This window comes from Mobula birostris, chromosome 25 (assembly GCF_030028105.1).
Source record: "Mobula birostris isolate sMobBir1 chromosome 25, sMobBir1.hap1, whole genome shotgun sequence".
Taxonomy (NCBI): Eukaryota; Metazoa; Chordata; class Chondrichthyes; order Myliobatiformes; family Myliobatidae; genus Mobula; species Mobula birostris.
In genome coordinates this window covers 15,678,050-15,703,934 of record NC_092394.1, presented here as the reverse complement: position 1 = coordinate 15,703,934, position 25,885 = coordinate 15,678,050, and the positions used below count along the sequence as shown (strand labels likewise).

Here is a 25,885-nt window from a genome sequence, read left to right as displayed (position 1 = left end):
AGCTTTTTTCTCGATTCTCTGTTCTTTTAGAATGATCTCAAATAGATGGCTGCCTCAATTTACCAGAATGCACTGTATATAACTAAGTCGCGCAAAAAGAGAGCAAGGATAGTGAGGTAGTGTTCATGGGGTTATTGTCCATTCAGAAATCTGATGGTGGAGGGGAAGAAGCTGTTTCTAAAACGTTGAATGTATTTCTTCAGCGCGTCAAAGAACCAATAACCAATTAACTAAGGTTTGTCTATCGTGAGGTGGGTCGATATCACCTGCAGATTCCTTAGGAATTGGACATGGGAACTTTGGAATCTAATTGGGAAAATCTACACCCTTCCCACCCCAACACTTAATATAGTCTCCTCATAAATTTCCAGCCACTCCACAGGCTCCGCTCCATCGGGTTCACTGTGTTCCTTATTAACTTCTTGATAATGAAAGCAGTTTATGAGGTGTGGCTGAGATTACTGGGTGAATGGTGATAAGAGGTATTCCGATGGATGGTGACTGAATGCATCAAATTACCAAGTAGGATTCTGAAATTTCTACTTGGGTCTTGAGAACCACACCTCATTATTCTCTCCTTTATCCTCATGATGGAAAAGTCTTGTTTAAAGTTCAAAGTAAATTTATTATCAAAGTGCATCTATGTCACCATTTACAACCCTGAGATTCATTTTCTTGTAGGCATATTCAATAAATCCATAATAGAATAGTAACCAATAAATCAATAATCAATGAAAGGCCACATCACCTTGGGAGTTCAACCAGTATGTAAAAGACAACAAACTGAGCAAGTACAGTAAGAAAGAAATAATAACAATAAATAAATAAACAATAAATATTGAGAACATGAGGTGAAGAGACCTTGAAAGTGAGTCAATAGGTTGTGGGAACATTTCAATAATGGGGCAAATGAAGTTGAGCGAAGTTATCTCCTACAGTTCAAGAATGTGGTGGTTGAGGGGTAATAACTGTTCCTGAACCTTGTGGTGTGAGTCCTGGTAACAGCCAGTGGAAGAGACCATGACCCAGGTGATGGGTGCTCCGATGATGGATGCTGCTTACCTGTGACAGCGCTCTGTGTAGAAGCGCTCAATGGTGGGGAGGGCTTTACCCGTGAATGACTGAGCTGTATCCACTATTTTCTGTAGAATTTTCCATTCAAGGGCATTGGTGTTTCCATACCAGGCTGTGATGCAGCCAGTCAATATATTCTCCACTACATGCTATAATGAGCTTGGTTCCCTTTAATCATCACTAGTGGTTTAATTATATTCTGCAATTTTTTTGTCAAAAGGGATTTTAAAGGACATTTAAGTAGTGTTCAATTGAAAACTAAAAGCGAATGGGCCTCGCCCATGACCTCAGTTATAAGGTGTGCTTCTAATGGCTTCCTTGCTAGAGGAATTGTCTTATTACACCGGTGTGGATTGGTTGCAAGGGTTCTCCTATTGCAGAGTATTTTGAGTTGATAAATGGCCCACCCAATCCAACAGTTTGGGAAAATGATGGTGCAACAAGGGTAACGCACACAAAATGCCAGAGGAACTCAGCAGGCCAGGCAGCATCTATGGTGAGGAATAAACAGTCAACATTTGAGGCTGAAACCCTTCATTGAGACTCTTGGTGCAATGTGACCTGGTTGTCCTTTTACACCAGTCACTTAAAGCAAGTGTTCAGTTTGCAGCAAGCAGCTGCGAAGGCCAGTGGAATGTTTTCTGGTGTTCGTGGCAAAAGGATTTGAGTACAGGAACAAGGATGTCTTGCTGTGGATGTAAAGGCCCTTGGGTTGACTCCATTTAGAGTTGGGATGCAGCTTTGGTCTCAACCTGAGGACTGAGGTGAGTAATGCTATCTGAGCAGAGTCAGTAGCTACTAGGCTGATTCCCGGGAATGTCGTGGCTGACATACAAAGAAGTAGTGAGCAATCCCCTCAAAATGCTGAAGGGACTCAGTGGGCAGGCAGCATCTCTGGAGGGGAACAAATAGTCGACGTTTTGGGCCAAGGCCCTTCATCAGGGTGCTGTCTGAGCTGCTGAGTTCCTCCAGCGCTTTGTGTGCGTTCCTCCAGATTTCCAGCGTCTGCAGAATTTCTTGCATCCAGGAGGAAGACTGGGTAGGTTACATTCACCGCAGTGCAGAAGGGTCACTGCAACCTTCGGATTACTGCCCCCATAACAAGTACGTAAGGTTATGACTCCAGCCACACAGATTCAACCCTGACCTCATTGCTGTCTGTGTGGAGTCTGAACTTTAACCCTGTGACCGCTACGTCTTCCCACATCCCGAAAAAGTGCAGGTTGGTAGGTTCACGAAAATGATTCCAGGATTGAACAGCTTGTCACATGAAGAGCGTTTGATGGCTTTGGGCCTATACACACCAGAATTCAAAAGAATGAGGGGTAACCTCATTGGAGCCTATTGAACGTGGAAAGGCCTCAGTAGAGTGTGTGTGGAGAGGAAGTTTCCTATGGTGGGAGAGGCTAGGACCAGAGGGGACAGCCTCAAAATAGAAGGGTGTCCTTTTAGAACGGAGATGAGGAAGAATTTCTTTTGCTAGAAAGTGGTGAATCTGTGGAATCCATTGTCGCAGGCGGCTGTGGAGGCCAAGTCTTTATATATATGTAAGGCAGATTGATAGATTCTTGATTGGTCAGAGCATGAAGAAGGCAGGAGATTGAGTGAGAGGAAAAATGGATCAGCCATGATGAAATGATGGAGCAGGCTTGATGGGCCAAATGGCCTCATTCTTTTCCTCCATCTCATGGCCTCATGGTCTTAGTTAGACACTGGAAGTCTGTAAAATGGAGAATGAAATCAGGTTCGAGAGGCTCAAGTTTTATGTGTTGAGAGTTCCGATCAGATAGAGGAGATGGCAGTATCCCATGGATTGAGTTGGAAGCATCTTTCACCCCTGAGCTGTAGTTTCTGGATTCAAATCCTACTCCTTAAAATTCAGACAATCTCCCTCTGAATACAGAGGAAGTGCAAGCTGTCAGAGTTGCAGTCTGTTCAATTTGCTCCCTCAAGAGGACATAAAAATCCCATGACACCATTCTGAAGAGGAGGATAGCAATCCCCATTGCTCAGGGCAATACTTATCCCCCAATCAACATCGCTGAAGCATATCAGGTGGTCACTATCACATTCCTCTTTGTGGGATTTTGCTTTGTGCAAACTGGCTATTGTTTTATCTGTTCTTCTGAAGCACATTATTGGCTGTAAAGAACTTTAAGATCCTCTGAGGCCATAGAAAGGTTTTTCTTTGCTGCGGGGAGTGTAACTAGTTACATTGGAGCTATCGTGTGTAGCTGCCCTGTGGGAAGTGTTAACAAGGAACAGTGGCTACCCAGCAAGCCTGCACTGTGACCTGGAAAATGATGGGATGTTATTCAACTTTGAAAATGGAATTAATCAGGCAGTGGAGTTAGATAACTCAGCATGCATCAAGACCACAGAGACCACTCCTGGACAATACTGCCATCGACCCATCTCCACCAGTGGACTTCATTACCTTCACAATCATTAACAAATTGCTTCTGGGTACACACCAACTGATAGTGTAGGCTTTAAAGGAACAGTCCTGTAGCAGTGACTATCCAGAAGCAGAAGGGAAAGAGAGACTGCAGATGCTTGTTTAAAACTTCAGAACAAACACAAAATGCTGGAGAAACTCGGCAGCTGAGGCAGCATCTAAGGAGAGGAATGAATAGTTGATGTCTCAGGCTGAGACCCTTTTCAGGACGTTCTTGAGTCCTGAAGAAGGGTCTCACCCTGAAACATCAACTGTTGGTTCCTTTCCGAAGACGCTGCCTGACCTGCCGAGTTCCTCCAGCATTCTGTGTGTGTTTGCTGTGGATTTCCAGCATCTGCAGAATCTCTTGTGTTTAAAACTTAGGAATGCATGCTTTAATATTTTAGCATTTGATGATTGACGGTGTGAAGTCTACTTTGGTTGAGGGGCAAGTGACATTTGGAAGCTCCCCTGAGCCGAGGGGGTTTGTTCATTTCCACCCGGGATCCTCCGGGCCTCCGCTTAACTCATTTAAAATACTCCATCAGCACCTCCTGAAGAATCAGCCTGGGTACTTGCTCTGCTATGGGGTGGGGGGGGGGGAGTTGATCCACCCCCACCAGCACACACACACTTTGTCAGCTGGAGGCATGATGGCTACCAAATGACCTTCAGTGAGTAGCAGAGCACAGAATGTCCTGGTTATAAACAGCACCTTTCTGGATTATTCCAATAAGGATCTACTATTGTGCCCACCGGTAAAACAAAAGATTCTAGCATTAAGGCTTCAACATTAAGGCTTCAACATTACACATTATAATCAATAAATATGTGAGATGTTTCTCTCTGCTACTAGGATTTCACGGGATATGTAACGGTCATCAAAACGATCCAAATAAATATTGCTGCCTTCACCAAAATTCCTTTTGCTCCAGTACATAATGCTGCTTAAGTCGTGCGCAACATTGCTCTGCAAAAGATTTGTTTGTGCCAGAAACGTTTTAATCATAGTTATTTATTTCAGTGAACACTTATGGGAAATCAAGGTTGATTCATTACCAATAAGCGAAAGATGACGACGTTGAAAGAAGGACCAGTCTGAGGAAATCTTGACTGTTCCAGTGTTGGATGTCTGGGTGTGTCTAGACCAAGTGGCTGGATGTCATGTTTTCCTCACTGGTCTTGAACTACAACCCTGCAACCACCCCGCCCCCCACACACACAATCCCTTCCCTACTGACCTTCACTCAAGCCAGTGTGCGTTACGCTTGTGCGGAGCAAGAGCAACAACGGAATAGTAGGATTTAACTTTTTATTGAGTCAAGGTAGTCACGGTACACGCTGGGCAACTTACAGTTCGGGAACAATGAAACTGGCCTGTTAAGACCGAAACATGCACATTCGAAAGCCAGCACAGAAAGAGACTGCCTCCCGCCTGGGGGAGGCCCTATTCACCCCGCGATCAATTGGCCACCGGTGCACTTGCCACGTTCTCGCAAGTGACCCAATACGGTGACCACCGAGTGGTTCTTCGATCTAGCTTTTTCCTGGTGTACAATTCTCTTCAATGACTCTGAAAAAAATTTACTGTCCACAACAATGGAAGGTTATTCAACTCTGAAACCAGGTAACAAACTATACGTGTTCTCTGTACCGCACTTGTTTGCCTCCTGTATGTCCTAAAGGACTAAGCACACATTGTTTCCACAAATAATTCAACCTGCTACACTCCCATTCTGACATGTCAGTCCATGGCCTTCTCTTGTGCCAAGATGAGGCCACCCTCAGGGTGGAGGAGCAACACCTTATATTCCGTCAGGGTAGCCTCCAACCTGATGGCATAAACATCGATTTCTCCTTCTGGTGAGCAAACTCCACCCCCACTTCCTCTGTTCCCCACTCTGACATTTTACCTCTTCTCACCTGCCTATTCATTCCCCTTGGGTCCCCTCCTCCTTCCCTTTCTCCTATGATCTACTCTCCTCTCCTATCAGATTCCTTCTTCTCCAGCGCTTGACCTTTCCTACCCACCTGGCTTCACCTATCACCTTTCAGCTAGCCACCTTCTCCTCCCCCCCCCCACCTTTTTATGCTTGCACCTTCCCCCTTCCTTCTCAGTCCTGATGAAGGGTCTTGGCCCGAAACATCGACTCTTTATTCTTTTCCATAGATGCTGCCTGACCTGCTGAGTTCTCCCAGCATTCTGTGTGTGTTGCTTTGGATTTCCAGCATCTGCAGCCTTTCTCATGTTTATGATTTGCTACAAAACTTTTACTTGTTTTGTTACATGGGATTATTATTCCAAACTGTTGACTGGAAAAGTCACCAGGGAGAGGTTGATCCAATCATTGTTATTACAATTGTTTATGGGTTATGATGAAACTCATTTATAGATATGTTAAAATAATGTCTGTTTAACTAACAATTGGCAGGGTTGCATGTGAGGCAAATTAATAATCACCCAATCCTTACAGATTGTTACAATATACCCTCCCCCCAAAACAAAAATGAGAAACTTGAAGAGACAGGATAAAGGCAAAAGGTGCCATTAACCTTGGAAAAACAAAAGATAAGTCAGCGGATAGGGATGAGGAGCTGCAGTTTTGAGTCTTGTAGAGGATGGGTAGGCTTGAGGATGGAGTGGGAGGAGGGTGGTGTGTTAAATCAGGGGTCCCCAACCTTTTTTGCACCGCAGACCGGTTTAATATTGACCATATTCTTGCGAACCAGCCAACGGGGTGGGGGGGGGGTGGTTCAAATAGGGTTAAACTCACCTCAGCATGTCTTTTACAGTTAGGGTTGTCAGCTTTCTCACTCCCAAATAAGGGACAAAAGTAGCAGCCAAATATGGGACACTTGTGTTTACCCCAAGAAAGTCTACCATGACCATGAAGCCTTGCGCGGGCACCTGTGTGTGCATGCGTGTACGTGCCGATTTTTTCTCTACACATCAGTTTTGGCTTAATCTTCCCGATTCTGTTAAGTGAAACTACACTGAACATACATTATTTCTACTTTATATAGGCTGTGTATTTATCATAACATTCCTGCTTTTGCTATATGTTAGTGCTATTTTAGGTTTTATGTGTTATTTGGTATGATTTGGTAGGTTATTTCAAGTTAAACAGTGCATGACAGGGAATGAAGAAAGGTACAGTGGACTCATATCGTTTCATATCGCCAAATCATATCGTTTCCTCACGGCCCACTGACGGTCCATGGCTCGGTGGTTGGGGACCACTGTGTTAAAAGCAGTGCCCTGAGGCAGACTGATAGTGCATGTTGTGAGGATGTTCATTTCCACAGAGGGAGATGATAAATCCATGTGAATGGTGTGCTGAAGGAACTAGGCATAATATTATAGTCATAGAGCAATGTACCACGGAATCAGGCCCTTCAGCCCAACTCATCCATGCTGACATAGATGCCCATCTCCTTGCCTGCACTTGGCCCATATCCATAAGACATAGGAGCAGAATTAGGCTATTCGGTCCATCACATCTCCTCCGCCATTCGTTCATAAAACATAAGACATAGGAACAAAGTAAGGCCATTCGGCCCATTGAATCTCCTCTTCCATTCCATCATAAAACATAGGAACAGAACTAGGATATTCAGCCCATTGAGTCTGCTGCACTAATTGGGGAGGGAGGGAACATTGATTCAGACCATGAGTTTCCTGCGTCGGGCATTTTCATACCTTACAAGGCACAGATTGGAAGTCTGTGTGGGGCACCACTCCTCGCACAGACTAGAGCAATATGTGATTAAGTGCCTTGCCCAAGGGCACAAACACACTACCACAGCTGAGGCTCGAACTAGCGACCTTAAGGTAACTAGACAAACGCCTTAACCACTTAGCCGCATGCCCAACACTAATTATGACTGACTTATAATCCCTCTCAACCCCATTCTCCTGCCTTCTCCCCACAACCTTTGATGTCCTTACTAATCAAGAATTCATTAACCTTCTCTTTAAATATACCTAATGATATGCCCACCAAAGCGGTTTGTGCTAATGAATTACACAGATTCAGCACCCTCTGGCTAAAGAAATTCCTCCTCATCCCTGTTCTCCAGGGACGTCCTTCCATTCTGACGCTATGTGTTCTGGTCCTGGACTCCCCCAGAGCCAGTTTTGTTGCTGCACAAAATCTGCTTGCACCTTGTGGTGAGAAAAGAGTTAAAGGACTAACCTTTCAGCAGAGGTCGCTGCCCTCTGAGGGGTGTGGACGGAGATCTCTGGGACCAATGAAGAGTTAGATCAGAAGGTAAAATGATAAGGAAGACGTACTCAGTAGTTCAGGCAGCATCTGTGGTAAAAGAGTATACTTCAGGTTGATTGTACTTTGATAACTTAGACTTGAGTAAGTGTTAGCACTTTTAAATATTAGCCTTATTTATCACTTGTACTTCAAAACGTACAGTGAAATGTATTGTTCGCGTCGAAACAAATCAGCGGGAATTGCGCTGGGCAGCCTGCAAGTGTTGCCACGCTTTTGGCGCCAACATAACATGCCCGCAAATCACTAACCCTAAACATATGTCTTTGGAATGTGGGAGGAAATCCCCATGATTGAACAAACTTCTTACAGGCAGCAGTGGGAATTGAACCCTGATCAGTGATCGCTGATGCTAACCTCTACACTACTGTGCTGCCTATCTCTTCAATCAGCCCCTGTTTTCAAGCCACATTTGAATGTGGAATGGTGCATCACGCTAGCCACAGTACTGAGGGATTGCTAATCTATTGGAGAAGGTACGAGACGCTAAAGAAACTGAGTCAACTCTCGCTTGACCTGAATGCAAAGGTGAGAAGAAGGAATCTATCTAACATTAGAAAGGTTCCAGCAGAGCGAAAATAAATATGTCATATGAAGAGCGTTTGACGGCTTAGGGCCTGTACCACTATAATTTAGAAGAATGAGGGGTGACTTAATTGAAACCTATCAAATGTTGATAGGCCTCAATAGAGTGGATATGGAGAGGATGTCTTCAATGGTGGGAGCGTCTAGGACCAGAGGACACAGCTTCAGAATAGAGGGGCGTCCTGTTAGAATGGAGATGAGGAGGAATTTCTTTAGCCAGAGAATAGTAAATCTGTGGAATTCATTGCTGTGGAGGCCAAGTCTTAATGTATATTTAAGGCAGCTGTTGATAGATTCTTGATTGGTCAGGGCATAAACGTATATGAGGAGAAGGCAGGAGATTGGGGCTGAGAGGGAAATTGGATCAGCCATGATTAAATAATGGAGCAAACTTAATGGGCCAAATGGCCTAATTCTGCTCCTGTATTTTATGATCTAAATCATGGTTATTCCAGGAATGCCCTCCAATGTCATTTTGAGGGTCTTAAGGCAATCATACAATGATACAAGGAAACAGGATTGAAGTAACTAGCACTGGTCAATAGTGACTCAGGCCCACTGGATGGACAGAGCTTATGCTGCACTGAACCAATTACAGACCTTCATTAGTATCCATGAGATGATAGATTAGGTTTTAGAATTGAGGCTTTCAATGGTTATAGGTTAGAATCAGAAAATGGTTGCCATGGTCTTAGCAGGTCACCAACCCTATTTTATGGAACATGTTGCAAGCACAGTAGCACTGCTCCATGAAGCTAGGTTTCTGTGGCATATTATACATTTCTTATTCATTACCAGCAACACTTAGTTAACCATCCATAAGACCATGAGACATAGGAGCAGAATTAGGCCCCATTAAGTCTGCTCCATCATTCCATCATGACTGATCTATTATCCCTTTCAACCCCATTCTCCTGCCTTCTCCCATAACCTTTGACACCCTTAATAATTAAGAAGCTATCAACCTCTGCTTTAAGTATACCCAATGACTTGATCTCCACAGCCGTCTGTGGCAAAGAATTCCACAGATTCACCACCCTCTAGCTCAAGAATTTCTCCTCATCTCTGAAGAGGTCCGGCTCTGCACTCTCAGAGGATGTGTATCTCTCTCTCTTTCACCTTAAGGTGGAAGTGCTGAGTTGCTGTTATCTGATCTGCTCTCTGCCACCCATTGTTAGAGGAACCGCTTTAACACCAGCATTGGGCTTGGCAGAGCACTTCTTAGAGATGCTTCATCCACGGCAATCCAGATAGTATTTCATTTAAAGAGCCAGCAAGTTTTCAAAGGAAAATGACCCACCACCATTTCCAAGCTATGATTGTTCAATCATCCTCTGACCGTCAGTGCAGCTCATTCGCAACAATGGATGTCATCAAACTGGGGAATTGGAATGAGGTTTAATATCATCGGCATGTGTTGTGAAACTTATTGTTCTGCAGCAGCAGTACAATGCAATATATAATAATCAAAACGGAATTACAGTATATATATATATATATATATATATATATATTTAAAATTAAATTAAGTAGTGCAAAAAGTGATGAGGTAGTGTACATGGATTCAATGTCCATTCGAAGGGGAAGAAGCTGATCCTGAATCGCTGAGTGTGTGCCTTCAGGCTCCTGTACCTCCTCCCTGATGGTAACAATGAGAAGAGAGTATGTCCCGGGTGATGGGGGTCCTTAATGAAGGATGTCGCCTTTTTGAGGCATCGCTCCTTGAAGATGTCTGGGATGCTGGGAAGGCTAGTGCCCATGAGTTTACAACTTTCTGCAGCTTATTTCAATCCTATGCAGTCCCCCCCCCCATACCAGACGATGATACAGCCAGTTAGAATGCTCTCTATAGTACATCTGTAGAAATTTGCGAGCATCTTTGGTGACATACCAAATCTGCTCAAACTCCTAATGAAATATAGCCACTGTCATGCCTTCTTTATAACTGCATCTGTATGGTGGATCCTTAGAGACTAGATGGTTAGAAGTAACAGAAGGGGCGGCGTCTCTGGGGAGGGGTGCAGTCGACGTTTCGGGCCGAGACCCTTCGTCAGGACTAACTGAAAGAGGGGTCTCGGCCTGGAGCGTTGACTGTGCCTCTCCCTAGAGATGCTGCCTGGCTGACTAATTAATGCACCTTCACTCTTTCTGCTGCAATAACCAGTATATCTTGGTGGCCAGTGATTTTAATACCACTCCCCATTCACATACTGACATGCTGCCCATGGCTTTCTGTACTGTGAAGTTGAGGCTGGACACAGATTAGGGGATTAACACCTCATATTCCACGTTGGTAGAACTAGAGAAGGAGTACACAGGTTGGAAAACCTTGAAAATCTTCTTTGATTCCCCGGTTCTCTGGTGGGAAGCCACCAAGGAGAACATCAAGAAGTTCTTCATACGCAAGGGTATCCAGAAAGCAAGCCAGGAGCAGAGGGAACTGGTTGAGGCAGGTTCGATGTTGTCGTTTAAAGTAAAATTGGACAGCTATATGGACAGGAAAGGAATGGAGGGTTATGGGCTGAGTGCAGGTCAGTGGGACTAGGTGAGAGTAAGAGTTCAGCACGGACTAGAAGGGCCAAGATGGCCTGTTTCCGTGCTGTAATTGTTATATGGTTATATGGTTATATGGGTAAATAACAGTCATAATTACTAGAATACAGTAATAAAGTGGCAGGTTACAGGAACTGTTTACTGAATTGCCCTTGGCCAACATGAGAAAGGAATGAGGTGTTTATCAGGTTATAGAGATCCTCACACCATGAGCCTTTCCCTAGCCCACAGGCTTTAAAAATGTCAAACTTGACTTTGTCTACTCACTAACACAAGAGATTCGGCAGCTGCTGGAAGTTCAGAGTAACACACACAAATGCTGGAGGAACACACATAAAAGTTGCTGGTGAACGCAGCAGGCCAGGCAGCATCTCTAGGAAGAGGTACAGTCTACGTTTTGGGCCGAGGCCCTTCGTCAGGACTAACTGAAGGAAGAGTTAGCAAGAGATTTGAAAGTGGGAGGGGGAGGGGGAGGGGGAGATCCGAAATGATAGGAGAAGACAGGAGGTGGGGGGATGGAGCCAAGAGCTGGACAGGTGATTGGCAAAAGGGATATGAGAGGATCATGGGACAGGAGGCCCAGGGAGAAAGAAAATTGGTGGGGGGGGGGGAGCCCAGAGGATGGGCAAGGGGTATAGTGAGGGGGACAGAGGGAGAAAAAGGAGAGAGAGAAAAAGAATGTGTGTATAAAAATAAGTAACAGATGGGGTACGAGGGGGAGGTGGGGCATTAGCGGCAGTGTGAAAAGTCAATGTTCATGCCATCGGGTTGGAGGCTACTCAGACGGAATATAAGGTGTTGTTCCTCCAACCTGAGTGTGGCTTCATCTTTACAGTAGAGGAGGCTGTGGATAGACATGTCAGAATGGGAATGGGACGTGGAATTAAGATGTGTGGCCACTGGAGTGCTGGAGGACTTCAGCTGGTCATGCAACATCTTTGGAGGAGAACAAACAGTCGACATTTTGAGTTGAAACCTTTTCATCAGGACTAATTTGTCTAATCACTCCTCCTTTTATCCGATATTTGCTCTTCCCCTTTTTAAGCTTTAGTGTTTTCTTTCTCATGGGTTGGTACATAGACATAGGAAAGGCTTGAGTGTAAGAATCTCAATTATAAAGGGAAGTAAACTTAGAGGAAAAGTTAGACTCATCTCTAGTTTTTAAATAAAAACTAAATCATTCGGCTAAATCAAGGAACAGTAAGAATTATTGTCAGATACACCAAGATACAGTGAAAAGCTTTTGCCTTGTATGTCAGGTGAAGTTTAAATTATTTGCTTAACAACATTTTACTCATCCAACAAATGGTTGCAGGTAAGAAACTGGGTTTAATATTAGGGTTATAAAATCTACAGAACATCGCCATGTCATCTTGGATTTTCATTCTTGACATAAGACTTAGGAGTAGAATCAGGCCATTCAGCCCATCGAGTCTGCTCCACCATTCCACCATGGCTGATCTATTATCCCCCTCAAACCCATTCTCTTGCCTTTTCCCCATAATCTGATTAAACAAGAGCCTATCAACCTCTGCCATAAATATACCCAACGACTTGGCCTCCACAGCCGTCTGTGGCGAAGAGTCATGATGAACTCTCATAAGCATTTGATCATTGGCAGTGTTGTTATAAACTATTTATTGAAACAACAATTTGGCTAGCAACCCATAGAAGAGTATGAGTTATTCAAGATTGTTTAATGTCATTTCCAGTACACAAATATAAAGGAGAACGAAATAATTCTTCTTCCCAATGCAAAGCATCATGTAAAAAACACACTAAGATAAAGAGTGCAACAATAGTTATAAATACATAAGCTAGCTTATACTATATACATAGATTGATTACGTGTACATGAAGTGACACAAGGCACAGGAGTGTCTATACATTGGGTGACTGACAAGAAATGATGAAGAAGTGATGTTTGGAGGGTGAGGAGTGGTGGGCTAATGGTTGCAGGTGTTGATCAGCCTTATTGCTTGGGGAAAGTAACTGTTTTTGAGCCTGGTACTGTAGTTCTGGTACAGACGCTACGTAGACTCGTCTATGATGGAGAGGGACAAGCAGTCCATGAGTAGGGTGGGTGAGATCCTTCATGATATTGCCGGCCTTTTCCTGGCACTTTTCTGTAAATACATTCTTGATGATAGGTAGGCTGGTTGCTGGTAATGCGCTGGCGGTTTTGATTACCTGTGGTAAAGTCTTCCTGTCTGCCACAGTGCTGTTTCCAAACCACGCAATGCAGATGCCCTGTACCGCTCACATGTAGAAGGTTACGAGTACTGATGTGCATACTCCCACTCTCTTCAGCCTCCTCAGAAAGTAGGGGCGTCAGTGAGTTTTCCTGACTGTCTGGAATGTGTTCTGAACCATGAAAGTTTGTGTGGGTTGTGCACTCCCAAGAGTTTGAAACTAAAGTTTTCACTGCTGTACTGCCGATGTGAAGAGCTGTGTGTGTTCTCCTGAAGTCAATAACCATCTCCTTTGTCTTGTTGACATTGATGAAGAGGCTGTTTGCCTGGCACCAGGCCTCGAGCTCTCCCACCTGAAGCGGCTGGGATTGAAACATTCCACTTCAGACTGATGCACATCTCATCCTTTCTAACAGAAACTCAGTTTCTTCGCCGAGTTCAATTAGTGTACGGAAATATAACAGTGGAAATCTTTTGTTTTCCATTTACTCGATAAGGAGTTTGTACGTTCTCCCCGTGGCTGTGTGGGTTTCCTTCCATTGTCCAAAGAAGTACCGATTGGTAGGTTAGTTGGTCATTGTAAATTGTCCCAGGATTAGTACAGAGAAGTACAGGCAACCCAGGTTCATTTCCTGTCACTGCCTGTAAGCAGTTTTAATGTTCTCCCTGTGATTGTGTGGGTTTCTTCCAGGAGCTCCGGTTTCCACTCACAGTCCAAAGACATACCGGTTGGTAAGCTAATTGGTCATTGTAAATTGTCCCGTGATTAGGCCAGGAGGACAGATAACTTGGGTACATTTCCCGTCGCTGCCTTTAAGGAGTTTGTACGTTCTCACCATGATGCATGAGTTTTCTCCGGGTGCTCTGATTTCCTCCCACAGTCTAAAGGCATACTGGTTGGTGGGTTAATTGGTCATTGTAAACTGTCCCATGATTAGGCTAGGGTTAAATTGGGGGATTGCTGGGCAGCATGGCTCAAAGGGTCAGAAGGGCTTATTCCACGCTGTAATCTCAATAAATTAAATAAAATTTCCAAGTGGTGTAATACTAAGCCATGGAGTCTGATGGGGCTTTTTTTGAAGCAAAAATGATGTCCTTACCTGCAACTGTCTGTTTCTCTGGGCCCAAATGTTACAGGAATGGTCACTTTATGCTACAATGTATGTAGCTACAGAGGGGAATGCAGATCTCAACCCAAAGCATTCATCGTCCCTTTGCTGCTTGGGCTCGTAGGTTCTCCCAGCTCCCCTATCAGATTCAGATTTATCTGTCACATGAATATTAAAATGTACATTTGGGTATGAAGTGGGATATTTGAAGCAGGTATTGATAGGTTCTTGATTAGTAAGGGCGTCAAAGATTACAGGGAGAAGGCAGGAGAATGGGGTTGAGAGGGATAGTATATCAGCCATGGTGGTGGCAAAGACTAGATGGGCCAAATGGGATAATTCTACTTCTATGTCTTATGGATACATACAGTAAAATGTATTGTTTGCGTTAGCAACCAGCACACCCCAGAATGTACTGGGGCAGCCCGCCTCCTATCAATGAGAATCCCCATTCAACCAAAGATGTCTCACTCTACATCACTCCTGTGATGGGTTTTAATCCCTGGATACTAACTAATCCATTAACTTAACCATTACCATCACTGCATCACATCAAATATTAATTCAATGTGTCAGAAGAGTCACCACCCACTTTATAGCTCATGTGAACAATCTTCTAAATGGACGTGATGGCATTGTGGTTGAGTTACCGGATTAGCAGCCAAAGTTCTGAAGCACAAATCCAGAGGCAGGAGAGTTTATATTCAAGAATTAAGTAAGTATGCTTAAAGACCACTGTGGACTACTAGTTACTATAAAAACATATCAGGTTCACTGATGTCCTTCAGTGAAGGAAACCTGCTGTCCTTACCTAGTCTGGGACATGTGGGGATGCACACCTATCAATGTGGGTAACTCGCATCTGCTTTCTCAATCAGAGGGAATCATGGATGAATAAGAATGCTGGTCTTGTTAATGACAACCACACCTCATTTGGCCTCAGAGATGACAGACATTTTAATCTCTCCCTCTCCCAGTGAAGAGTGCCCTCCTGCTTCAATACATCCACCAGTGTCCCTGTACTCAAAAAGACCAAGGTAACATGTCTGAATGACTGGTGTCCTGTCGCATTCACCTCAATAGTAAGCAAATGCTTTGAGAGGCTGGTCAAGGATTACGTCTGCAGCATACTGCCACCCACACTGGACCCCCTATAATTCGCCTACCAACACAACCGATTGACAAATGACGCAATAGCCACAGCTCTGCACACCGTCCTTACACATCTGGTGAAGAAGGAAGCTTATGTGAGAATGCTGTTCTTGGACTACAGTTCAGCATTCAACACCATAATTCCCTCCAGGCTCGACAAGAAGCTCAGACATCTTGGCCTTCACCCTGCCTTGTGTAGCTGGATGCTGGACTTCCTGGCAGATCGCTGGCAGGTGGTAAGAGTAGGCTCCCTCACCTCTGCCCCTCTGACCCTCAACACAGGAGCCCCTCAGGGCTGTGTCCTAAGCCCCCTCCTTTACTCTCTGTATACCCATGACTGTGTCGCCACCCTCAGCTCTAATCTGCTAATTAAATTTGCTGACAATACTACACCGATTGGCCTAATCTTAAATAATAATGAGGCAGCCTACAGAAAAGAAGTCATCGCCCTGACACAGTGATGTCAAGAAAACAACCTCTCCCTCAATGTCGCAAAAACAAAGGAGCTGGTTGTGGACTACAGCAGGAATGGAGACAGACTAACCCCCATTGACATCAATAGATTTGGAGTTGTGAGGGTGAACAGATTTAAGTTCCTCGGCATAAACATCACCGAGGATCTCACGTGGTCTGAACATACCAGTTGTGTGGTGAAAAAGGCACCTCAGATGGTTGAGGGAGTTTGGTGTGGGCCCCCAGATCCTAAGAACTTTCTACAGGGGCACAATTGAGAGCATCCTGACTGGTTGCATCACTGCCTGGTATGGGAACTGTACTTCCCTCAATCACAGGACTCTGCAGAGAGTGGTTCGGACAGCCCAGCACATCGGTAGATGTGAACTTCCCACTATTCAGGACATTTACAAAGACAGGTGTGTAAAAAGGGCCTGAAGGATCATTGGGGACCCGAGTCACCCCAACCACAAACTGTTCCAGCTGCTACCCTCCGGGAAATGGCACCACAGCATAAAAGCCAGGACCAACAGGCTCTGGGAGAATTTCTTCCACCAGGCCATCAGACTGGTTAATTCATGCTGACACAACTGTATTTCTATGTTATATTGTTGTACATACTATTTATTATACATTACTATAAATTACATATTGCACATTTAGACAGAGCTGTAATGTAAAGATCTTCACTCCTCATGTGTATGAAGGATGTCAGTAATAAAGTCAATTCAATTCACCCAGTGGCTAAATAACCAAAGGGAACAAAAAAAAAGAATAGAAATGGGGATAAGTGGTGAAGAGGGAAGGGAAAATTCATCAGAGATGATTGATGCATTACAGAGTTTCATTCGGCAACTGTTCTGACCTGGGGTGTTGTTGATGCTTATGTTGTTTGAGAAATGGCATTTATCACCCAAGATCGATGTATCTCATCTTCTCACGTCCCTGACAATAACACTGCTCTCATCTTTTGGACCAAACCTACATTATTATTATCTTCAATAATTAATATATTTGTATATTTAAAGCAGAGGTTGATAGGTTCTTGATTGGCAGGACCGTCAAAGGTTGTGGGGAGAAGGTAGGAGATTGGGGTTGTAGAGGAAAACAAGTCAGCACAGACTTGATGGACCAAATGGTTTAATTTTGCTCCAATGTCTTATGATCTTGTACCTGATACTGGAAATAATGGCTCTCTTAATATTATCATCTTGAGCAGACCCATGAAGTATTCTGCCACTCGGTATCTGCAGAAACACAAGTCTCTCATTAAATGGGAAGAATATTATTAAACAAAAGGTTTAAAAATCACCTTATTAAGCTGAAGAATATATGACTAGTAACTTATTGAATCGATGGATTGTGGAGTCCTAGTCTTTTCGGATCCGTCCCTGGACTTGGGGAAGGTTGGGATCTGATGAAGAGATTGGGTTGGTTTTGGTTTCTAAATGTTGCCTAGTTTCCCAGATAGAGAAAGTATGTGCGCACACGCACACACACACACACACACACACACACACACACACACACACACTCATGTCCATGTGGAAGTAGCAGGAGGACCTTGGTAGGCTTGGTGGTCTTGTGATGCAATCCTCCTCAACATCTTTCCAACTAAAACCATATCATATTCCATTTTGGGCTGAAAGGAAGGTTCAGTAGGAGAGTTCAAAATTAAGTATTTTTGCAGTACATTAGAACTGTTTCCACCCAATCCAAGAAAAGCTGAGAGGAGAGCTCTTCCATCCCCCACTGAGCTGTTAAATGGTAGAAGCAAGTTAAATAGTATTCTCCACAAGGGAGCTGGATAACTACTAGAAAACGAAACATTTGCAATGCTGTGGAGTGAGTGGGTTAGCTATGGATCGAGTGCCTCATTCTGAAACCTGTGCCAGCTCTTTTTGGCATATAAAGAGGTGACTAGAAGACTTGATGAGGGCAGAGGGTTATGGACAGGTGTCTTTCTGACTGTAAGCCAGTAACAAATGGTGCACAGCATGGATTAGTGCTGGGACTTTTGTTGTTTGTAATAATATATAAATGACTTGCATGAGAATATAGGTAGTCTGATTAGTACATTTGCAGACAACACGGACATTGGTGGCACTGTTGTTAAGGAACAAGGTTGTCTTAGGATACAGTGGGACCTGGATCTGCTGGAAAGCTGGATGGAGCAGCAGCAAATGGAACTTAGTCTATCCAAGTACCAAGTGATGTACTTTTGGGAAGTCAAATTGTGAAAGGGCATTTAGAGGAAATACCAGGGGTGGTAGGAACACTGATGTATAGAGAGATTGGATAGGTGTATGGATAGGAAATTTTTGGACTGATGTGGACCAAATGCAGAAATATGGGACTAGGTTAGTCTTCATGGGCCAGTTGAGCCAAAGGGGCTGTTTCCTTGTCCTATGTCTGTATGTAGAGAGAGAACCAAGAGTGGAAGTCTGTAACTCTGCAAGTGGACTCAGGTCCATAGTGAAGAAGTGTCATATACCAAATACTGAAAGACCCGGATAGAGTGGAAGTGGAGAGGGTGTTTACACTAGGAGAGTCTTAGGTCTGACGCCACAACCTCAGAATAAAGGGACATTCCTTTAGAACTGAGATGAGGAGAAATTTCTTCGGGTGGTGAATCTGTGGAATACACAATAGGTGCAGGAGTAGGCCATTCGGCCCTTCGAGCCAGCACCACCATTCGCTGTGATCATGGCTGATCATCCACAATTAGTATCCCGTTCCTGCCTTCTCCCCATACCCCTTGTCTCCGCTATCATTAAGAGCTCTATCTAACTCTTTCTTGAAAGCATCCAGAGAATTGGCCTCCACTGCCTTCTGAGGCAGAGCATTCCACTGATCCACAACTCTCTGTGTGAAAAAGTTTTTCCTCAACTCCGTTCTAAATGGTCTATCCCTTATTCTCAAATTGTGGGTTCTGGTTCTGGACTGCCCCAACATTGGAACATGTTTCCTGCCTCTAGCGTGTCCAATCCCTTAATAATCTTATATGTTTCCATCAGATCCCCTCTCATCCTTCTAAATTCCAGTGTATACAAGCCCAGTCGCTCCGATCTTTCAACATATGGTAGTCCCGCCATCCCGGGAATTAACCGCGTGAACCTACGCTGCACTCCCTCAATAGCAAGAATGTCCTTCCTCAAATTCGGAGACCAAAACTGCACACAGTACTCCAGGTGTGGACTCACCAGGGCCCTGTACAACTGCAGAAGGACCTCTTTGCTCCTATACTGAACTCCCCTTGTTATGAAGGACAACATGCTATTAGCTTTCTTCACTGCCTGCTGTACCTGCATGCTTACTTTCAGTGACTGATGAACAAGGACACCAAAATCTCATTGTACTTCCCCTTTTCCTAACTTAACACCATACAAATAGTAATCTGCCTTCCTGTTCTTGCCACCAAAGTGGATAACCTCACATTTATCCACATTAAACTGCATCTGCCCACTCACCCAACCTGTCCAAGTCATCCTGCATTATCTCAACATCCTCCGCACATTTCACACTGCTACCCAGCTTTGTGTCATCTGCAAATTTGCTAATGTTACTTTTAATCCCTTCATCTAAATCATTAATGTATATTGTAAGTAGCTGCGGTCCCAGAACCGAGCATTGCGGTACCCCACTAGTCACTGCCTGCCATTCTGAAAGGGACCCGTTAATCCCTACTCTTTGTTTCCTGTCTGCCAACCAATTTATGATCCATGTCAGTCCCCTACCCCCAATACCATTTGCTCTAATTTTGCACACTAACCTCCTATGAGGGACCTTATCAAAGGCTTTCTGAAAGTCCAGGTACACTACATCCACTGGCTCTCCCTTGTCCATTTTCATGGTTACATCCTCAAAAAATTCCAGAAGATTAGTCAAGCATGATTTCCCCTTCGTAAGTCCATGCTGACTCGGGTCGATCCTGTCACTGCTATCCAAATATGCCACTATTTCATCCTTTATAATTGACTCCAGCATCTTCCCCACCACTGATGTCAGGCTAACTGGTCTATAATTCCCTGTTTTCTCTCTCCCTCCTTTCTTAAAAAGTGGGATAACATTCACTACCCTCCAGTCCTCAGGAACTGATCCTGAATCTATAGAACATTGGAAAATGATTACCAATGCGTCCACAATTTCTAGAGCCACCTCCTTAACTACCCTGGGATGCAGACCATCAGGCCCTGGGGATTTATTAGCTTTCAGTCCCATCAGTCTATCCAACACCATTTTCTGCCTGATGTGAATCTCCTTCAGTTCCTCTGTTACCCTAGGTCCTTTCACCACTATTACATCTGGGAGATTGTTTGTGTCCCTAGTGAAGGCAGATCCAAAGTACCTGTTCAGCTCGTCTGCCACTTCCTTGTTCCCCATAATAAATTCACCCGTTTCTGTCTTATGTGGCAGAATTCATTGCCACAGAAGGAGGCCAAGTCGCCTCGTGTATTTAAGACCGAGCCTGATAGCTGTTGGTTAGAGGGAAGGCTGGAGAATAGGATTGAAAAGTAAATCGGCCATGATTGAAGGCTAAAACTGACTGGATGGGCTGAACGGCCTAATTCTGCTCCTCTATCTTATGATCGTTTGCGCACTTGGTATTGACCTTGTCTTTCTCCCTTGCAGACGAGTGTGAGCCACGGCTGGACTGTGCGCCCATCGAGGCCCAGCTCAGGGAGAAGGAGCTGCAGAACGCGGTGCTGAGGAGGGAGCTCCGCCGCAAGGAGGCCCTCATCTCGGCGCTGGAGGAGAGCATGCGGAGGAGGGAGAGGCTCTTCCTGGAGGAGCTCAAGAGGCGGAGCCACAGGATGGCCATGCTGAACCTGGAGCTGCAGAAGCAGTCGGAGGCGGCGGCGCAGCTCTCCCTCCAGCTGCAAAGCGTCAGGCAGCGGCTGAGCAGCTCCAGGCCAACGGAGCGACCTTCGGGCAGGCCGCCCGACGAGGCGATCCCCGCCTCTCCGGTTTACACCTCGGTCGCCCTGAGGAGGAGCCACAGACCCCCGTGCAGAGCCACCGGCATCAGCCGCAGAGACTCCGCCCAGCCGAGGACCCTTCCCAGGTGGGATCCCATGCCCGACCCTGCTCTCTTCCTCCAGGCCAAGCGGCAGCACGCCCAGCGACAGGGGCAGCCGGCCGCTGCCAGCCAGCCCTGCAGGCATGCCGGTGGCGGCGGACCCGGGACAGCGCAGCATGCCCTCGCCAGAACTGTGACCCCGGCTGGCTCGACGTGCTCCGACCTCCTGGGGCCACCGGCTGAGACAGAGATCCCGCTCACCGACGAGGAAAGCAATGGCGAAGACGTGCAGAAGTGACGGGACAGCGGGTGCCCACCCTCTGCAAAAGGGGGTGAGAGAGTGGGGGTCTCTCCCCTCAGGTCGACGGCATTGACACGGCGCCTCGTTTCAGAGACGCCCGCAGCCCATTTAGGTGAAGTTTCAGGAACCCTCACACCTTCGGCCGACAGCGGTGGAGCGAATGAGCAGCCGTTCGTCACCCTCGCAGTCTGGTTTTTGTTTTATATAAAACACTCTATTAATCTCAGACCTAGCTATCTTGGGTCAAACAACAGGAGGGAACAGCAGCCTCTTTCAAACAGAAACCTGATAAGTACGCCTGTCAAAAGACAGGAAGCGGAATCGCCATGATTTATTAAACCAAATCAGCGGGTGACTCTTTGTAATAAATATTTGAAATATCAAATTATCAAAAAGTTGATTTAAAATCAAATCTGCGTTACAAAAAAAAAGCTCCAGATATGCACACTCCTCGACGTTGTGCTGCAGATAGAATTCTGATGGAAATCGCGGTCACACTTGAAAAACTGCAAATCAGTAAAAAAAAACAATTATTTGGAGCTTACAGAGACGAGCGACAGAACGCACCAAATGCACAATCTCTCCACTGTTGAACTGAGCTGCAGCAGGACTCACCTGGTGTTTTAGTTAACACCAGCTAGGCTTTAAAAAAGCCTTAAAAGGGAACAACATGAACAGCTCTGCGGAAGAACAACGTTGGCATCCTTCCAAATTAGTGCAACTGATTTCCCACAAGTAGGGGTGTAGGAGATCCTTTAGTTAGATAACTTTGCGTCTATTCTCTGCAATTATCTATGTCTGAGGTCAGACCTCAGATATTACAGATAGTTTCGCGCGCAAGACAATCATTAACATACATCCCTCTCTGTTTCTGATCTTGGCCCTGCAAATATTTTCCAGTCATGAACAGATTATAATCCACTCCCTGATCCGTAAATGTTATGACTTTAAAAAGGCGCAGGTTAATTCACAGTGCACTTTACCAACCTGTCCTCACACATAGGCATCTTACTGCCTCACAAGATCCACTATACAATATAATGGGTTAATCGTTCCTCAAAATCAAACTTTACTACTGGAAAGCTAATAAAATTTAAACCAATCAGAAACTACTTTGCTGATAACCATTCATCCTAATTGGCTTATTTTTCAGGAGCTGAACCCCATTATCAGCATCAGTACCACTCACAAACTTTAGAATGTCTTCTAGCTCCATAAGGCTAGCAATGAAGATGGCAGGGAATCCATCTATTGTTTTTTATATGTTTGTTACTGAACAGATTCACTGAGAGCCCAGTAAATGTTCTGATCGCTGTTTTAATGTCTAACCCTGAAAACCTGATGTTAACTTACTGCCCATTTACGCCGCTGGTGTTTTGGGCAATAATGAAGGTCCTCTATCTCTGTCCGTCCATATTTGCATACAGATATTGCAGGATTCTTCATTGCTGTTTCCGTAACAATTGTTTTTTGACGAGTTAGGGTGGTTAGCCTCAAGCTGAATCCTTGAACCTGTGGACCACTCTTGGTCTGGACTCTACCCTTGGATCTGTTTGGCATGGGTGACCCTCCCAAGAACTAAAGCGCAAGGCCCTGAGAGCCAGCATAGCAATCTGGGTCATTGAAGCATGCAAGTCTCCAAACACTATGACAAGTTTAGGGGGGTATATTAATGATCTGACTTCACCAGAAACACCCATAATCTTAAAACAAAGGGTTGGAGAAGAAATCTCAGTTCAGCAAAGGGTTAACACATCTAATAAGTCATCTGCCCACTGGTCTTCACTGGAATGGGCCAGTGTCCTTCATATCAATTATGAATAAAGGCTCAATGATAAGCTCTTTCAGCATTAACAAGGTATATATCTAGAAGTTTTTGCCCATAGTTTTATTGACTGTGGTACCAAAATTTGTAAATGCTGGCTTTGATACTGTAGTTACTGCACTGTAATTGAATTTCTATACTTTCTTCATATGAAAACATCTATTGCAGCTATATTTAGCAATTTTATCTCTACAGAAAGATTAAAAAGAATAAAGCAATGTACCACCTTCAAAAGGTGTGTTCCAATAGGAGCATATGCTCCGAGTCAGATGCCCAAAAATCTTTCATGTGGTCTTATTGGTCATTTTATTCCCCCTGTTGGGTAGTGAGGTGGAGATACATCTCTATAGAAGGAGGTGTAAAGTCTGCAGGTCATCCCTGGGCAAGGTGTGGCACCTGCTTCATCCCCGATCAGGGTCACGTGAAGCCATAGCAGCAGGTGGTGGGGGTTGTATCAGCAGCTGGTGCTTATCTCAAGTCCTGGTTATGTGACCAGTGAGGCCAGGCAGACTATCTCTGAGGAGTATTGATAATGGCTGGGATCACCTGTCATGTGAAGACACTGCCCAGAAGAAGGCAATGGCAAGCCACTTGTGTAGAGAAAATTGCCAAGAACAATCATGGCCGTGGACAACACATAAAGACGACGACTGCCAAGTTGTAGGGGTATTTGCAGAACAAATAGAACAAAAAGAATATGCATTAATTCAAAAGGAAAATGTGTTAATTAACAGATTCTACAGATGCTGGAAATCTTGAGCAACACCCACAAAACGCTGGAGGAACCCAGCAAGTCAGGCAGTATCTGAGGAGAATAAACAGTTGATGTTTGATGTCCTTTGCCAAGTGTTTCAGGATGTACCTGTTGGAGAAGTTAACTATAGTTAGAGAATATATGTCAAACAACTCCAAGTGCATATCCTGAGGGAGTAATTCAGATAATTATTACATTTATTTGGTTGACTAGAAATTTGGATTGAGAGGGCTGTCTTTTGGTAAACTGAAAGGATACCAGCAGTGAATCTCAGAGCTACACAATTCCAAAATGTTGTTCATGTCGCATGAAAACATGAAGTGGGAATTTTCTAGCTGCATGGTGGAACAGATTTGATGGGCCAAATGGCCTAATTCTGCTCCCATTTCTTACGTTTTGTGGATCAAAGGGGGCGTCTTGCCTTAGGATTTCCCAATTAGCCATTAATGAGTGAATTGTACCTGGGCACGGTTGAAAGGGGTAGAGGTTTGTGCTCTTGCTTATCTGCCTCCCTCTCTCACACATACCAGCTCATCAACTCTCCAGGCACCAGCTGACATCCACCATCTTCCCAAGTGGTTATGCTTTCTTGAAGCTCCCCAGATAGTGAGTTTTGACTGAAGTGGCCAACCTTAGATCCTCCAGTATCCACAAACTTGACAATCAGGGCGGATTAAAGCCATAGAACCATAAGATATAGGAACAGAATTAGGCCATTTGGCCTATCGGGTCTGCTCCAATCATGGCTGATCCATTTTCCCTTTCAATCCCATTCTCCTGCTTTCTGCCCGTAATCTTTCACCCCCCCCCGACTAATCAAAAACCTATGAAGCTCCACCTTAAATACACTTAATGACCTGGCCTCCACAGCCACCTGTGGCAATGAATTCCACACCACCCTCTGGTAAAGAAATTCCTCGTTGTCTCCGTTCTCCGTTGAGGACTGCAAACCTCCTAACCCGATGAAGAAGCATCAGCAGCAGTTCAGTGAAGTGTTCTGCTCTAGATCAGATGGCTGTGGGTTCTAGTCCCTCTCCAGAGAACTGAGCACAAAGATCAGGGGCTGGTCCTCCCTCAGTGCTGAAGAAACCTGCACTCCATCTGAAATGAGAATATAAAGACAATGATGTAACGCTGAGGTGTTGTACAGCATTGCTCAGACCGTATGAGTATTGTGAGCAGTTTTGGATCCCATATCTAAGAAAGAATTGGAGAGGATCCACGAGGAGGTTCATGAGAATGATCCCAGGACTGAAAGGGTTAATCTACAAGGAACATTTGTTTGATGGCTCTGCACCCGTACTCACTGGAGTTTACAAGAATGAAGGGTAACTCATTGAAAAATACTGAATATTGAAAGGCCTAGACAGAGTGGACGTAGAGAGGATGTTTCCATTAGTGGGAGAGTCTAGGACCAAAAAAGCAGAGCCTCAGAATAGGATGTTCCCTTCAGAACAGATTTGAGAATTTCTTTAGCCAGGGAGTGGTGAAACTGTGGAATTCATAGCCACAGACAACTGTGGAGGTCAAGTCATTGAGTATATTTAAAGCAGAGTTTTAATTAGTAAGGGTGTTAAAGAATACAGGGAGAAGGCAGGAGAAAAGGGTCGAGAAGGATCAACCATGATCAAAATCAGACTCGATGGACCAAATGGCCTAATTCTTCTCCTTTGTCTTATGCTCTTATTAAACTAAAGCCCTAATCTTCTTTCTGGTAGATCTATACGATCTCAAAACACTGGTTCATTATTGTGCCCTGGACATATGGCATTCAGCCAGTGTAAATAAATTAAAACCTCCATAGATTCATCACTTTCTAGCTAAAGAAATTCATCCTCATATCTGTTCGAAAGGGACACCCTATTTTGAGGGTGTGTCCTTTGGTCCTATACTCTTCCCCTATAGAAAACACGTGAAAACTGGTTGCTAGAAATCTGAAAACAGAAAATGCTGAAAATACTCAGCTGAACTAAAGCTCACATCTAAGGTCAAAGACCTGCTGAGGGCTTCCATCTTTTTCTGTTTTTGGTTCCAAAGAAAAACTACAAAGTCCTGATGAAGGGTGTCGGCCCAAAACATCAACCATTTCTTCTCACTCATAGATGCTGCCTGACCTGCTGAGCTCCTCCAGCACATTGTGTGTATTA

The 25,885-nt window shown here is 44.6% G+C and overlaps 1 protein-coding gene across 1 annotated transcript in view; it reads left to right on the top strand.

The window, feature by feature from the left end:
• ccdc92ba (coiled-coil domain containing 92Ba) overlaps nt 1–21,473 on the top strand; it is a 55,137-nt gene extending 33,664 nt beyond the window's left edge. The window contains exon 3 of the mRNA XM_072243155.1: nt 20,471–21,473. Within this exon, the coding sequence (XP_072099256.1) occupies nt 20,471–21,156 (686 nt within the window). The 3' untranslated portion in view covers nt 21,157–21,473. The remainder of the gene's footprint in view (nt 1–20,470) is intronic.
• The last annotated feature ends 4,412 nt before the right edge of the window (nt 21,474–25,885 follow it).